This window comes from Zootermopsis nevadensis, unplaced genomic scaffold (assembly GCF_977971745.1).
Source record: "Zootermopsis nevadensis isolate Lab colony 2312 unplaced genomic scaffold, Znev_1.0 Znev_ptg000030l, whole genome shotgun sequence".
Lineage (NCBI taxonomy): Eukaryota > Metazoa > Arthropoda > Insecta > Blattodea > Termopsidae > Zootermopsis > Zootermopsis nevadensis.
The window spans coordinates 4372532-4390708 of NW_028259162.1; the positions used below are offsets into that span (position 1 = coordinate 4372532).

General features: G+C 35.7%; 1 protein-coding gene across 2 annotated transcripts in view; it reads right to left on the reverse strand.

The window, feature by feature from the left end:
* Window positions 1-86: 86 nt before the first annotated feature.
* LOC110830462 (WD repeat-containing protein 48) overlaps window positions 87-18177 on the reverse strand; it is a 43741-nt gene continuing 25650 nt past the window's right edge. The window contains exons 1-14 of one of the 2 annotated variants that reach the window (XM_022065454.2): window positions 11908-12205; window positions 11354-11570; window positions 10835-11047; window positions 9744-9884; window positions 9369-9523; window positions 8674-8859; window positions 7472-7663; window positions 6921-7028; window positions 6500-6602; window positions 5751-5913; window positions 4762-4953; window positions 3129-3324; window positions 1998-2123; window positions 87-728 (exon numbers count right to left, since the gene is read on the reverse strand). In XM_022065454.2, the coding sequence (XP_021921146.1) occupies window positions 2031-2123; window positions 3129-3324; window positions 4762-4953; window positions 5751-5913; window positions 6500-6602; window positions 6921-7028; window positions 7472-7663; window positions 8674-8859; window positions 9369-9523; window positions 9744-9884; window positions 10835-11047; window positions 11354-11570; window positions 11908-11955 (2007 nt within the window). In that variant the 5' untranslated portion in view covers window positions 11956-12205 and the 3' untranslated portion in view covers window positions 87-728; window positions 1998-2030. Of the gene's footprint in view, window positions 729-825; window positions 2124-3128; window positions 3325-4761; window positions 4954-5750; window positions 5914-6499; window positions 6603-6920; window positions 7029-7471; window positions 7664-8673; window positions 8860-9368; window positions 9524-9743; window positions 9885-10834; window positions 11048-11353; window positions 11571-11907; window positions 12206-18177 lie in introns of those variants that run through there. The other variant, XM_087359011.1, reaches the window with a different exon arrangement.

Genomic DNA, 18177 nt, shown 5'->3' on the forward strand with positions numbered 1-18177 from the left:
CTTCCATCATTCATTGTTTTTCTTCTTCTTACATCTTCACTTCTCATCTTAGCTTTCAGTAATCAGGCATATTAATACACAAGGGGTTAATTTAATAAACGTTTTGATTTTATTTGCCAATTCTGTAGGATCAACTTGAATGATAAAAATGACTTTAAAGAACACAACAATTATACAGAACAGATCAAAAGGAGCCTTTACACATGTTATTTTGCACATTATATATTATCTCTGCCATTACAAAACACATAGTAGTGTTTCTTTAATTACACTCCTCAGCATTCCACCATTTACATAACAAGTCCTGACATTCTGTAATTGATTTTCAGCCCAGTACATTTTCTTCAACTTCAAAATTATAACCATCTCTCTAATAAACAAAACTAACATACGACATGACAGGCATTTACAATTTCAGCAGTAATTTCAATAATAATATCAATAGTTGTATGAAATATTCACCAGTTGTTTGATAAAATATCAAATGTAATATATTCTACAGACTGACAAGCTCTTAAAGCCGAACAGTCGAAGGTCCTCTTTTCAATCACCAAGAGTCTTGTTATATATGGCCAAAGTAAATTTTCTGAGACACAAAATGCTCCATCTCCAACAAACACGCTGAGGAAAAGGCGCAATCATCCCAGGCAAGGATTCAGCTTGCATTAACTCAAGTGATTTGTTTTCCATTTGCTCCCTCAGAGCCAACTTCCTTAAAATCTTGGAGCCTGAAAGTTTTCCATATGAATGAGTGTGAACATAAAACAAAATAACTGGAATCTACTACAGGAATAAATGGAGAAGGGAAAAAAAGTAGAAAAACAATCAAATATATTTTTATAATTGTAGTGCACAGATCCAATGCCCACTATTTTTAAAACTCTTGACATGCTTACAACTAAAGATAAATGTCTTCGGAGATGTTACACAACAGAGGTGCTTATGGCCTGATGATGGGTTTGAGGAACACCACCAATTTTGCCACTCCAGAAGAAAACACCAATGACAAATGGGCATAATTATCCTATTCCTGCAGCTTACCAGCTTGCAATTTAAAAACATCCCAATTTCCCACACATTCTGCTTCCCAATCTTTTTCATACCTTCTACTTCTAGTGCAGGCCTCAAACTCACCATAATCCAACATTAGTGCAGCATCAGGAACAGTGATCAGGATTTTTAACTACTATCTATATTAGATCATATGTAAAATGTCATGTTTTTGCTAACACAATAAAGCTATGGGTTTAATAAAATTATGTTTATTTAATTTTCACATAGCTCAAAATAATTGCCAACATTTCTTCAGATTAAACTGGGTCTTATGCTTGTGTCTTGTCACCATTGTTTCCAACATATTTTATTGTAATAAATGATTAATAAATGAATGATCTTCTCCATTTTCAACACTTGAACACAACACTAGACTGATTTCATTCATCTGAACATGCTCCTCCACTCACACACAATTTGAAGTTATTCATATGAAAGGAAGCACTATTTGAGTACTATTGCACACTATAGAAGTCACGAGGCTCAAAGCTGTCCATGTGAATACAGTGCCATGATGCCACAGTTTAAGATTTCCATGGGAAATCAATTTACCTGGAACTCTTTACACCCTGCTGGAAGCACCTTGTGCAATGTCTTCTTAATCTAAATCACTTTCCGACTTAGACACAAAACTGGTTATAAATATAAATTACATAACACATTAATTTATTCAAAATTAATTTCTTACAGTGGCATCTACTATTTCCATTAAAAGCATTTAATCTGTCCCTATAAAATGAAACCTGCCATTACACTATATCCTACACTTACTTCTATAATCCTTTCAACTTGCTTATCTTCCCTTATTTTATTCAAAGCATACCAAGTATTTTCCTTTCAATATCATTTCTCAACACAGCCTTGCTTTCTCCTAACCAGGACAACAATGCATACGCTGACAATAACACCACTCAGTTTTATACGCTGGTCAATACCTTTCTTACCAGTGAGTCAGGTTACTCCTGAAAAATTCAGTCCTATTTCAGAGGCCGGTAATACAATGTCAGGTCAGCCGAAGACTTCCAGATAAAATGTCTTACTGTCCGCAAATCCATATTGTAATCCAAAACCTACCAAAAGTAAAAGTTATTCTGTTACCATAATTATGTACCCAAATGCCAGCTTTATATACAAAGGAAGAAGCAGTACCAACTAAGGAGCCACTAATGGCATAACATTCCTTATCCCAGGAACAAACCCTTTGGTCACTTACCAGACCTCAACAACATAGAGGTTCTATTGCTCTACTATCTCATATGCAGATGAACCAGAAACACCTGGTAAATCCACCCATAAATCCAAGGTGTAACAACCTTAAAAACACCACATTAATGCCAATGATGTGTTCATCTGATTCCATTCATACATGGAACATGCCCTTGAAAGTTTCCTTCAATGGACTGTAGGTATTTAAGGCTTTTTTCTTAACATTATACAACAAAATTCCCCATTAACTTACTTTTGATAAATCAATAAACGGCCACCATTTTTCAGCTTTATGTTCAAATCCCATTTCTTCCAACAGTCCAGGAGCTTGCCTTCAGTTGCCATAAAGATGTTTTCACATTTATTTAAAAATGTCATAAATTTTATTCCTTCAATGACATATGAAATAAACTGTATTATAGTTCAACACAAAAAAGGTTTGTTCCTGTAAACGTTTATACGTCACACTAAGCTAATCAGAAAATAGTATGCATGTTACATCTGTCATCACAACTGCTTGCAAAAAAACCCCTGCTAAATGAAGATATAATATTCAAATATAAATAAAGATGTACAAATGAGATCCACCAGGGATAGTGTGTCAGTGAACTATCACCGGTTCCATATGATGAGAAGCAGCTCAAAATACTGGTAGGAAGGAAATAATTTGAGATAATAATTTGTAGTAACAAAATTCTAATTGCCAGGATTTAACTCACGATAATATATTTAAGGCAAAATCTCAAACTTCAGTTCAGGATAACAAGACAAGTGGTTAATTTTAAAAGCTACCATAACCTTGCTGATCCATATTTTTAGAGAAACTGAAAACATTCCAAATTAGCAGGTTTGATGGATGTGAACTATACCTGGTCATTACAAAGGAGTTCAACCCTATCTTCAGCTATTGAACCAGTTTCTTGGCGTTCAGGATCAGTGCGTTCTGTTCCAGGAGAATTTGGCCCTGCTACAGATCCAGATTCTGAACCTGCCCCCAACACCTTCTCATACACATGCTCGGCAACCTTTCGGACCTGGATGAAGTCATTGGCAATCAAACGGTCCCTGAAAAACATTTAATTTGTTGCCATAAACAAAACTAAAAGGAAGACCACAGAGGCCAACCTCAAGTCCCTAAAAACATGTGCACCACCAACTTCAATGTGCACATGCACGCACACAGACACACAGGTGTGTGTGTATATTTGAAATCAACATACATTTTACTTAACCTGAAATGAAAACCCATACATAGAACATAATTTTCTTTTTCAATTTTAAGTACCTGATCCTATAACATAATTCATTAGCAAATAGGAAATTTTGGGAGTACATGCATGAATGTGTTTGCAAGAAATTAAAAAGAAGTACTGAACTGCAGGAAAACTATATGATAAGCATTTGATCAAATCATACTATAAAACACATTAACACACTTCCGATCTACTTTTGTATGAATCGTAAGGATCTATCACTCCACTCTAGTGTTTTAAACAAACATATCTTGCACACATTCAGCAACAACTTCAGTGTAGATACAAATTCCAGTTCAGTATGATTTAGTTTCCTTGGCTTCTGAATTCTGCAGCCTTAAAACATTTATGTTCATTCCATACCCTGAACTCACATTAGCAAACCAGGGAATGGGCTAGACATGTGCATGCATGGAGAAAAACAAGACAAAATATCCTTTGGAAGACAGAGGAATAGGCACCAGTGGCAGGCAGACTGCCATTGCAGTGACGAGTCTTCCGATTCCACAACAGCAGGGAGTTGTTGGCTTACCAGGTTTTTCCATCTTAACATTTTGGACAGCTAAATGGAAAACATATTAACTCAAATAGTATATATAATGACTTTGCTTATAAAATCATTCTAAAAATTTATGTTATATGCTCTTGGAAGGAACTAAGCTAAGATATATTTGTTTAAAGTCATTTCATTCTTCATACCATTCATTCCACTATTCTATTCTTTACTCACCATCAGCACCATTATCGGTATACATAACCTTTTGAATAGCATTATTACAAAAAATATGTATTTCATTTAATCTCAAATTGTGTTTGGAAATATTAAAATAAAATTATACAAAATTATGTTAACACATAATGCTAGGTATAAAAAATTTCTATCTAAATTCTTCAATTTTCAGTGCTTCCAGACACAAGCAACTAAAACGTTCCAACAACATTTTATGTATCAAATAGTGACCAAACAGCAGAAATGAAGTTCATATGGAGTGTCAGGAAGCAAACAAAGGATATAAAACTGAGACAGCAAGAAACACTGAACAAACAATTGATCAAATTAAGGATGAACATGTGTTATGCATAGATGACAACAGGGTTATTTTGTAAGCATTAAAATGGAGTCAGTGAATATATGGCTATTATGGAAACAAGAAAATGAAGAGACTATATGAGGGAAGTTATATGAAACAGTGGACTCAGAGAAAAGAGGAACATCTCTTTCTCTGTATTTTACCATCAAATTACTCACTTCTTAAGACTTTTAACACCTGATGTTACATGTGGTTGTAAATAGAAGGGTATTTTTATAAACTTGGGCAGGTTTTTCTCTACAACAATATCCACTACCCATGGAGGCACAGTCTCATTGAGAAGAACACCTTCAGTCTCACCACCAGCGTCCCTTACAAGCAAACGATATAATGTTCTGCCTCCCACTTCACTGTAAACAGAGAATCTGGATATTTATACAAATAACAAAAAGTACCAAAACTATATGTATACATATCACAGTATTACAGCAAATAAATTTCTCCATTCTTTGCTCATTCAATATGCTGAATGTTGCAGTGTAGTAATTAGTAATCCTGCTTCATATTTGGGGGATCCCAGGCTCAAACCTTGACCTAGGTATCCTGACAGGATTTTTGCAGTATTCCTCAATCCTTCAAAATAATTGCTGAGATGGTGGCATAAAAGTTTCTTTCCACATCTTTTTTTTTTAAATTCATCATTTACAATCATCTTACCATCTGATGACAATAGGATGTGGAATAAGTCATAATAATGCAATACAAATTCAACTCAAACTATTATAAAGATCATGAGAATGCATGCTCATTGGAATGGTCTTTACATTTCTATTTGACTACTTATTGTAAGTTCTTCAAATATGAAATCTTCACATTTCTCAACTTGTCCAGTATGAGCAACAACCACAGTATCCAAGCTGAAAATTAGTGTGACAACAGCCTCAATCTGTCTGATGTCATTCTGCAAGAAACAGCACGTTAGTAACTGAATAATTTATAAAAGAGAAGAAGCCATTTTTTATCTTACAGTACTATCCTTCATTTCCAGATAGAGTAAGAAAAATCAGTCTAAATTACTGACCACCAAGCCTTGGTTCAAACCCAGGGCCTCCCAAAATAATACAAACCAAGTGTCCTAAATAGATACAAAATACTTGGCACAGTGAATAAGTAATTTACATATAATTTGTTGGAACAGAGAATACACCTAAATATTACTGGCGTGTGACCAGGTACAGAGAAGTATTCATTGCCCCCTCGTGTCTGTCCTGTACCCTGTTGGTCTCCCTGACATTCAGTATCTTCATCCAACTGAATAGGTCTCCACCAGTGTTCTAACAAGGCTTGCAGCAGCAAATTGCCATAGTTCACTGTAACAAAGTAATCCTGTGCATAAGTTAAGTACCAAACAATTGCTTATAAAGTGGACACATACTGATGACCATTTCAGGAGTTTAAAACATATGCACAATGGTCCTCAAGAATCATTAATGACCAATGTAACCTATTCATTCATACTACATCTGCAGTTGTACAACTGGCTACCACAGCCTTCTAAGGCCATTTATATGAGGCAGTATACTAAAGGAACACAAAAATAATAAAAGGAATGAGGGGTGAGGGGAGAAAGAAAAATATTACCAATTTCTTCACTTATAAAATCTTAGATTCACATATTTTAAAACGTTAGAACAGTGCTGCAGTGAGTTATGCCCTTGTTGTTATATAAATGTCAATATACCAAGTGTAACATTAAATCTTCATAGCCCAATGGCACCAGATACCACAACTTCAAATAAAAGGGTCCTGGTAAGGAACTAAGATGAAATTACAGTAACCTGATAAAAACAAATTAAATGATTGCTACTGGATGAAAAGTAACAAAATATGGTAACTATACCAGAAGGAAACAGCAGAGAAACAATAAAAAATCAAGAAATGATATAGATTGCATACCTTTCTGGTCTACAGAGTCATTTGGAGTTAAACCAGCTTCTCTGGCAGATACCCATGCAGAGAAGCAATCGTTCTCATCTTGACCCAGGTGAATGGTCAGCATCTATAGCAAACAACCATCAGAAGTAACCGCATGAATCTGTGTTGCAGAACATTAATTCATTCATCAAAATCCTGTAAAACATTTATAACATAAATTGAATTCTCACCTTCAGTAACCCAGGTCTTGAAAAAATATTCATTTATAAACTACGCTAACTTACTTTCTTCCATAAATTTAATTTGTTGCAAACACATTTATTTATCAATTCACTTCAACAGATCAACAAACAAAAACTAGACAAATTAACACCCTGCTCCACTACAACAAGTTAAATAGTGTTGAATAACAGGATAATTACAAATGAGAAATTGTACTCACCCCTGTTTTCAAATCAACATTGAACCAATTTGGAACATACACCATCTTAAACCTTTTCTTCACTTCTTCTTCAAAGTCAGCTTGACCCAGATCATCAAGTTTACAAGCCTGAAAGTAAACACATCAACAAACAAATATTTCATAGTCACCATTAATGCATTACACAGCACATGTTGATTTTCTTTATATGTGCCAAATAGAAAATTACCTATCAATAATAACTGGAAAATATGTAGTACCCCCCCCCCCCCAAAAAAAAAAAATGTAGGCTATAAATTGTATGTATCCATCACTTTGTAATACAAAATCAATGTCCTTTGAGTAAATGCTGTTCTGTGAAAACTCATTTTCATAAACAACTGAAATCAGTAGAGAATAAAGAAAATTATGTTTGAAATGTATGTTCAAGTATTTTGGCAATTTAAAAATATGATCACCATCCAACACTTGTCTTTTATATAGATAGGTACTTCCAATACTTGGTAAATATCCATAAAAGAAGTACAGCACATTAATAAACAAACAAGGACAGACACCTTTAACTTACCTACCTTGAGTACATCATAAACCATAACATTATTCTCCGTGTCTTTGGTGAGAATATGTCGTTTATCATTAAGGATATGATAATGCCGTACTGCAGGTCCTCCTTTGATTACTAGCTCTGGCTTCAAACTAAGGGGTTTTAGGATTTCTTCGTCTCCACTATCACCACCAAGTTGAGAGTCCCTCTTAGGTATTGCCTACAAGCAAACAATTCAGTGAAACTTCTTCAATCTATTGGCATCTAATTTGATTTTGTGTTCTTCCTGATTACAAAATTAAAAGGCTTAAAAATAAATTATGGAAAATAATCACATTATTCCTGTGTAGGTATACATGTTCTCAAAATATTTTACTTTCCATTTCACACCTACCAATTAGCAAACACCATATGATTTGGATGTTTGCCAGTAATCCAAGTACGCCACTGGATTAATGCTGTTGTTGGGGGACAAACGTTATGTTCCACAGAACGCATTACTCGTCTATTTGAATATAAAATACAGATTATAAACATCACAGATAACATTTCTAAAGAATAGTAAGAACAAAATAAGTATAGATAAAATATAAAACAAGAACACTTGGCAAGGTCTGAAAGCAGAAACGTTAACCAAAGACCAATTAACTTAAGATTTTAAAAAAGGCAAAAGCACTGCATTCAAGTTTTCAGCTTAAGCAATCTCTCCCCAACCCATGTACTATAAGAAAGTAACAGTATTATTACAGTATGCTGAGTTTTCATACTGTATTCACACTGGATCTTATGCTGAAATCATTTCTTTCCTCACTGCACACAGAATGAAAATGCACTGTATCCCATACCAGCCACTCAATCATGTTAACTTTGCAAACAATGTACATGCAGAATTATGACTGGCAGGAGAATGTATAGGTTAGCAGAGGCAGAAGAGAGTTTCCCGGAAGTAGGGATGGAACTGAAACGCTAACTCATATCTCACATACTGTCCAGGGTTTTAGATCCACTGACCACACTACAAAGATTCAAAGTGGCTGGTGCAGATAAAGACACATTACCCAAGTGTTTATATGTTAGAGAATAAGCAAATATACAATATTTATTTAAACTTTCACTTCTTGAACTTATATAATTACTTATTGTTATTCTACTATTGATCTCACAGGACACAAGATTCATATAATAACACATCAGACTGATATCTACTTAATAACAATATTTATAACTAACCCAGTTCTTGATACAAGATTCTGATGTTGCAACCCAGAGGGACCCTTGGTCAGGAGTCATCACCATCTTTAGAATGGGTGCACTCTCTTCACATATCAATACTCGCCTTTCTGGGATTCGCAGATCAGTCATGAAGATCTTACGGTCCCGACCGCCAGAGATCACATGACTGAAATTGTCTGTTGTCTGAAAAATTGTTAAGTTTCATAGTAAAGTAAAAATTTAAAATGGTTTTAATGCCAAGTCTAATTGTTACTGATGGTGGTATGTCATAAACATGATAATTATTCTGGATAATGTCCATCACCATAAGTTTTCCCAAACAAAGTTTTAGAAACTGGATCTGTTTCCATTATCAGATAGTAGCATCCACCCCTATCTATCTCTTACAATTATCTAGGCGCAATCTTAGTCAATGCTACATAATCTCAGTAGTTGATGTTACATTGTAAAATAAACAAATAATCAACCACCCTATAAAACTGGTAACTGAGCACTGCACACCAACCCTTCAAAAATTCTGAATCGTACTTGGAGTGACCATTTGTGAGATATGTAAAAATCCGTAACTAGAGCATACGTTGAAGAAAATTAACAATGAGAATACTACGTTGACCTTAACATCTGCAGTATATCTTATGTACTTCAAATAACACAAATTGTTAAACTTCTGATGTAACTAAGCACAAACATACCAAGAGTGCCCAGACACCCTCATCATGGACTCGTATTGTTGTAATGCAACGCTGCTGGCCAAGCGACCAAAGTTTGATGGTTCCATCTGAGCTACCAGACAAGCACTGTGTCCCATCACGGTTCAGTACCAGTGCCTTCACATTATCTACATGACCTGTAATTTGGAAACCCGTAACAACAGTAGTATATTAACGCTCAGATGCTTGGAGATATTCCATTCATCAGTGTCTCACTAATCCAAGTTCAGACAATCTAGGGCAGAAATAAACAAAATGCACTTTGTCTCATTATGATTACTTAAAAAGTCAGTACATCAAGCCTAGCTTCTGTCCGATGTTGTATAACTATGATGAAATGCATGTATAACATCACACCTTTGAGTTTCATGAGCTTAGCACATGTCCGAGGATCCCACACCCTCAGAACTTTCTCTGTGCTTCCACTTACAATTGCTGTACCAGACGGATTCATTGCTAAACTGTAGATAGAATCTTTATTTCCATTTAAGGATGATGCTGAAAAAGAAACATTATAATATTATAAAAATAAGGATCTACTTAAGTTTTATATTCTACAAAGGGCTCCAGAAATATTACTTAAATCTACTAGCAACTTAACAATCCACTCACCCATAATCTCACACCATGCTTCAATACTTTATAGATGATATTTGAAAAGTCAACATTAAAATGTTAAAATCAGGGGACAAAATACACTTTTCCTCCTGCACCTTACGTAACTCTAACACTGAGACTTTACAATTTAGTTGCATGAGGTCTTCTTATGACTTCTGACTATAATTTCAAGCAAAAAGGAGAATAATGGAAAGTTGTTTGAAATAATATATTAAACTTTTAATATATATGTAAACCCAGGTTAATTACACTCACAACCAATATCAATTAACTCTAATGTGGTTAGGGAAGAACATATTTCTGCAGCCCTGAGTATTCACGCAATCAGCAATTTAATATCAACAATCCCAGGGTAGTCTACACATAACATAACAATGACTAATGCTGTCCTATTGCTTTATGGTGACATATGGCCTGACAGAAGAGATATTGGTAGTGGAAGGAAAGGCAGTAACAGCATACACGCAGATCTGTTAGGAAACATAACCACAAACTACCTGAGATTTACTGATGAATCATACTGCATTTTTACTACTTATCCACTAGAATTGAAACTGACAATTACCTCTTGTTTGATTGCAAAATTTTACCTTATATTTACTTAGTACAGGCAACATATAATATAATGACTGATGTGTATATATCACAACACTAAGCTTTCCAGTTGTCTCCTCTACAGCCATAAGAAAACTAATACATAACAACTTCCTTTGTATTTTCTTACTCTTAGGGTACTGACGCGTGGCTTCCATAATGTACTCCTTCTTACATTAGAATGTACCTGAATCTTGATAACTTTGCTGATAACGTACAGTGCAGACAGTACTCACTAGTTACAGTGTTATTGCTTGCCGTCAGAGCAGTGAGGGTGTTAACATCCCACAAGAAGATGGCTCTGTCTAGGCCAGCAGAAGCAACTTGTTCTCGGTCCCTGGCATAAGCTAGTGCTTTCACATAATCCTTGTGAGTGCGCAGGGTGGACATACAGAAACCTTTGTGTGCATTCCATACCTTCACTGTTGTGTCTGAGCTTGCAGATATTACTGAAATAAAGAAACAGACAATACTAGTTGGGGAAATGCATAAGTGCTGCATTACAGCCATTTCTAACTGCAGATATTACAAGAATTAACTTGAAGGAACAACGTTTACAACATAACAACCATGAATTTGACCTATCATATTCCCCTCATAACTACAGCCAAGTTTAATAATATATAATGAATATAATACAACAGAAATAGATTCAAATATTAAAGTTTCTCTGAACTAGTTTAAATAAACTTCTGAATATTAACTTCTTGTTCTGGTGTGTTTTGGAAATGTTTCTGATATGTGGATCCACTCACAGTTTTTCCCTCCACAGCAAAGAACAATGTCATTGACCCAATCTGTGTGATGTTCCATGGACAATGTATATGGCTCCTTAATATTTTTACAGTTCCAAATGCGAATAATACTGTCTCTGCCAGCAGAATAGAGTCTGTTGAGATGGGCATCGTACTGCAAAGAGTTAACTCCAGCCCTGTGTCTTCTTTCCACCTCATCTCGAATCACAAAAGATACCTGTCCCATAAAAATATTAACAATTCTATGAACACATACTTTTCATATTGATAACCATGATATACTGCTGACTTACTAAACTATAACATTAGGAAATGGAGAATAGGTTTCTTACAAGTAAAATAAATTTGTTTGCAACATATTTTTACTAAAATACAATACAAAACACTGGAACTACTACATTATTTGAAAAATACACATAACCACCCAACTTTATTCTTTACACATAGTACAAATTGCTAAATCGATTATGCACACACAAGGTGTTTATAGCATATCATACGCACTTTTGTGTACGTTCTTACACAAATTTCTTCCAAACAATTCCTAATCATACCTGAACTTTCTTTCGACCACTCTGCCCACCAGATTTATGAGAAGCCATGCTTCAGTCATATATACACAATTTATCCACTGCCAAATGGACCTACTTTCGGCTCATGTTCTGGGCAAGCCACTCAATAGAATTACATTCCCTTTTTTAATTTCAAATATGATTACAAAAAAGTAGACAAACGTAACAAATTTCCCATCCTAAATTTGATTTGCAAATCGAACACTGCAATCTCAGATTTCGTACTAACGAAAACGGCTCTAATCAAAGACTTCAGTCAGGGAAAATTATTTCCTATTCCTACCACCAGGAACGTCACTTCCAACATTCAAATGCGGACCTCCTGCCGTATTCTGCCATCTGCAGAAAGGTATCATAAGTACGTCATATTGAGGCCAGCTTCCCTTATTTTGGCGGTATAAAAATTTATTTATTTATTTCTCGGTACAGTAACAACGCTTTTTCAGTTTCATTTGTTATAGTGCCAAGTTAGTGCATGATAAATTTTAGGAATGTGAATGGAAGCAAGCGTGTTCTATGTTCATGTAAAAAAGCCTTGAGGAACTGAGGAAACATAATTAATCACTCAAACAGCCAGCCAAATATCGAAGCAAGGCTCTTCCATACACGAAACAGGAGTGTTAATCACTCAACCGGAACATTCAGTGAATACATGTTTTAAATAAAGAGTTTTAATTAAACTATTTATATATTTATTTAGTTAGCTGCTTATATATCTATGAATGTAGTCTTGTAATTATCAACGTTGCGGAGAAACGTATCGTCTACATTTTCACAACCCAGAAGCCACAATCGATATCTTTCCTACAATGACAATTTAAAATCTAAGCCTTTTATTTTATTTACAAGTATCTTTAATTTCTTACATTTTAAATACGTTTGTTTAATCATATACTATATTTCACCGTGACTAACTGCATGATCATTCTTAAACAGTTAATAGATCTCATGTGATCGACAATTTTCCTCTGTCATGGAACCCAAGGGTGTAACACCGTGCTCACAACGCCCTTCACTGGACCCGACCCTGAGCCAATTCAGTCCAGTTTACAACCTGAGCTTTATTATATGATCTCATTTCTTAATTCCTGCTGTCGGGTACAGTTGATACAGTCATAAAAATATAACAGAACCTAACCTGGATTCGAACCTAGAACATATTACGTAACCTGCAGGAATTCCTTTTGTAATTCTGAGGAAATAAAAGAACGCATTTATTAAGTTGGTTTCACCATACACAGGGAGTCAAATATAGTGAAGAGTTTGTAGTTAGTACGCGTGACCATGCAGAAGAACAGTGACCACAGTAAGCGCCTGAATGTCTACGTTTAGCCTTATCGCCACACAATCGTGTCGGAGAAGTTGCCGCACGTAAAGGCGAACAGCTGAAATTGTTACTCCTAAGAACTAACAATTACTTGAAGATGGCAGTAATGTAATGTAATTCATTAACGTGAAATAACACAATCCTAATGGAAAATGACCTTTTTATTAATTGTTTGTTTTTCCTCTCGAAAAGCAGAGCTTTCATAATCCAGCGTCTGGGGAAAGTTCTTATTTAGCTGCATGATACACAAATGATTTTGTTAGATCTGTTGAAACTGTCAGTGCATGGCCTTGAAATGCGTGTCAGAGAAAGCAGCTCGCCAGTGATTAATTTTCACTGGACATCAGCTGGCCTAACATTCGAAGGGCAGTAACCTTCGATCCAAAGAGAAAATGCAACAAACGTATCTGCGGATTGTTCAGCTTATACTTTCCCAACAATGACCGACCATCTATGCAAATAACGTCAACATCACCCAACTTTAACCTTTTGAAGCCAAAGCTGAACTTAACAATATTTAAATAATTATTATATTTGTTTACCGTCAAATCACAATAAAATAGTAAGATAAGATAATTAAAATTATTAAAATATCATCTTATGTTCCATATCGAGCATTCGATTTACAATGTTCCGATGTAAATCGAATGCTCGATATGGAACATAAGATGATATTTTAATCATTTTAATTATCTTATCTTACTATGTTATTGTGATTTGACGGTAAACAAATATAATAATTATTTTAATTAACATCACAATATGGCGCAACTATACTATCTCGTAACAATATTTAAAAATTCCGTTCATACCTCAAACAAAACGCTTCTCAATTACAAAGATCAACTGGTTATATTATAAAAATCATACGAAAACTGTAAACAAAATGCTGGGTTATTGATTGTTACAGTAGGTGGTACATATAGTTATGACAGGCCTTGAAAGGTTAAACGCACATTAATCATCGTACAGTTTCTCAAAGTGAAAAATCTCGTGTATGCTCAATCTGACTACTCAGCAACATTGCAGGTGCTTATTTCCAATAATATTTTCACACGTACAGAATACACAGAGCAGAAAAGACGAGTTTCCAAGCAAGATATTTTGCTTCGTGCCTTAGTAAAGGCGCATTTACTTATAATCGGTGTGGAGGTTGTGTCCACACGTGTAACACACAAAGGCAGCATGTTCTGAATGCTAGGCGACATATTAGTAAGACGTAGATACTTTTTATTTGGGAACCCAAATTTCGGTTGCGTGAAAAAATCGTCACACTACTGTGTCCGAAGCGTTGACGTTGTCTGTCTAATGGCAAAGTACACATGCGCTCACCTCGTCAAATCGACGTTTCAAGTCACTTAACGCACTAATCCTAAGCAACGTCGTTTATTTACATCCCAGGAGATTCTCTGCAGTTGTTTCTTACACCCCCCCCACTTGTTATTCTTCTGTGTACCAATCCAATTTTCTTTCAGTTAGCAGTTTTATCATACGTACACTTCACAAAACACCATTTCAGGTAGGAACTAAAGAAAGTGTCTACTGCGTGGGGTCCATTAGACAGAGCCACTAGGTCAAGATTAGAGACTAGCATCTATGATTCTTCCCTGAAGACAGAAGTAACCAGTAGCCAAAATATAGCCAATTTTAGAATTTTCATTTTATAATTTGTATAGCTGGTATGATTTAAATAACAGACAACGACTAACACCCAATTAAAATACAATAATACTAATATATCATTCTGTAACAAGACCATCCTAAACTCGTCTGCAGTCCTAGATAAACCCATGAGATAAAAGTTAATAAGGTTAGTCAATAAAAGAGAAGACTCGAACTATGTTCAATTTTCCACTGAGCTAACCTGCTCGGTTTGTACTGCACACTGTTTTACATAGCAAACTACGTAAACCAAAATGGGGACTGACTGCACTCTTGAACAATGAAACACAGTCTCCTTAAAACCCTTGTCACATACTGCATTATGTAAAGCAACGAGTCTCCGAATACGCCCACCAATGGCACAAAAACCACACCTTCTTAAAACCACTATCTATGTTTGTACTGCTCTTATTTACTTTAAAAACAGAGACCACGAAAAATAAACACTGGCTTGATTGTCAACCTAAAATGTCTAAATAACACGAATCTCGTTGTGTACAGCGATGCTTCAACGAGGACACGTGGAAAACTGGATTGTTTGTACAATCTTCTCAAAATATTTGAGTTGTACTTATTTCCAGGTGAGGCAATATCATAAATACAATGCCGGAAATAACGAAAATCACGACACACCTAGAGTCAACTGAGGTAAGTCGGTACCATTGTCTTATAGAAAAGAATTTCAATGGCTTCGAAGCATAACAAAATATTTAGTCTGTAATTCCGTGCACTTAACACAACCTTCCAAAATCGCCGAACGCCTTAATGGTCACTGATTTTTCCAGTCGCAATGGTTGAATAATATGAAATTCAATCTGTGAATTCTGTAAACATAAACCACCTCCGGCCAGCAAACTCAAGAAACCAACAATACAGTGCGCCATACAAGATATAAAATAAATCCTGGGTCACATGATAGGAAGCATCTTCGGTGTGCAGAAGCTTTACTGAGAATAGCACAAAATGTCACGAGGTTACAAACATTCTGTACGTCAGCGTTCTTGCCACAATCTTCTAACATTCAGAGTATATTCAAAACTTAATTTTTTTTAAACATTTCAAAAAGCAAAAGTTTAAAAAGGGTTTTACATTTTTAAAACTTTACAAATTATGAAAACTAATGTTTAAATTCTTCAATTTGTTAAATTTTCAAAATACTTTAATCATCTTGAGTTTTTAACATTTATTAATATTCTGAAAATACTGAAATTTTCGGAATTACAAAAATTCTGGAAATTATCAATTGTTTAAATTATCAGCATTCAAAAACTCTAAAAAATAAGAAACATTTCAAATTTTGGAAATGTTTTATGATGTTACGTTACGTTTATTATGATGGGTGTGGTTGGACCGAGTACTTACTGTACGTGAAGACATTTTATCAAAGATTATGACACATTATGAAAGTTTGACAGTTTAAAACAGCTTTGGCATCGTATGGACTCGTCTTGACAGGTTTACTATGGATTTTCACACATTCGGACAGGTTTAGTGATGCTCGCATATGTTACGACGAGAGTTTGGCAAACTTGTATTGCAGACACAGGACTCGCAGTGCAACGCAACCAGGCGAACCTTTAGCGGGAATGCTATTGCCCATGAACATGTATAGTAATTTAGTGTGCATGCTGTACGTTACACCTGATACGATGCCATTCGCTTATGCTTTGTGAACAATGACTGGTGAGGGTTGTGGGAGGAGGGGAAAATGTAACGAAAGGGGTAGAAAGCGATATATCTCGCAGGGGATCCACCCGAGAGCAATGTCCTGTGTCAAGAGGGAAACTAGGTCCAGGACAAAGGCGAGTGGTATAACTTGTAAACGATAAAAGTAACAGAAAACGATGAGATTATCTGGTTTCACGGAAGACACATTCCGGTTCTAGCGTAAACGCATTACACGAAACTGCAAAATAATCAACGCGGGTTTCATTTTGATTTCGTGTGTAAGTCAGAACAATGGCGGAAGCAGCCATTTTTGCGACCAGGAAAATTAAAAAAAAAACCTTCGCCTCAACCCCCAAGTTTGTTGAAAAACAAAAACTGGCAGAAACTTTTATGATCTGTACTTTTTTTTTGTATTTTTACTACAAACCGGGATAACTCAGTCAGCGAAGTAACTTGCCATAGGCTGGACGAAATATGTTCGATTCCAGGCAGGAACAAGAACTCTTACAAGTGTACGGACGAACGAACAAAGCGACTTTCACGAACTCCGCGGGGCTGCAAACGCGCCAAACTGTAACCGGATGGCGAAATTAACAGCCACTCATTATTATACGTCGGTGTACGAAATTTAATCAATTCAGACCAGTGGGCCAGAAGCTGTTAGGGGACAACACCCTTGAAAGCTCGCATACTTTGCTCACTGCTAACGAGCCGGTCTTTAAAGAGCAACCAAATATAAATTAGCATTTATGCAGAAATGTTCGCACAACATTGCAACAGGCTCATACGGGGAAGAACACAATAGACCATGATCGTTACCTGATTAAGCCTCATGCCCTCCAAAAATCCAAGTTATCAACCCCGAACACAACAATAAAATTGGCTTGCAGTCATAACAGGCCACAAGTCATTAGGATAAACTACGAAGAGCTTCTGCCTCGAACCACCTGTTTTAATGTTGTAACAGTACGCAGAACACATCTAAATAATTGCTGTTAGAGTTTAGCTAGTTAATCAGAATATAAAACGAATATCTTATCTGTAATCTGTACATGATACCGGAATTCGTTTCATTCTAACCATGAAAAAATATTGTGAAGATGACTTCAGTGGAAATCCTAACACGCAGGGCTCAAAAAATCTATCGTTCAAACTTGTGACCAAAATATAAGTAACGTGCAATATGTTGTGCGCGCGCACGGAGATTTTCCTGGTTAAAGACTAACAAGTCTTTAAAATGACAAAATTTAAAAAAAGAGAAGGAACAGCTAGCTACTCACAAGAGACCGCTCGTCAACCGCGAGTATAACACGCAGTGATTCACCAGGTTCTAAAACGAACTGCATAATTCCGAGAGCCGTTTCTAATGAGTAATGTACACTACACGCAATGCAATGTGCAACAAACAATTGCAGCTCACAAATGACGTCAACACTGGCTGCCACTGCCACAAGCGTTAGATGATTCTTAGGTTATTTAACGACACTTTTCCAACTGGCAAGATAATCATGTTTTGGAGCAGGTGAGTATATGGAAGGAAACTGTGATGTCTTTCAAGCTACTATTTCCGGAAATCACCTGTTACATACTGAGTA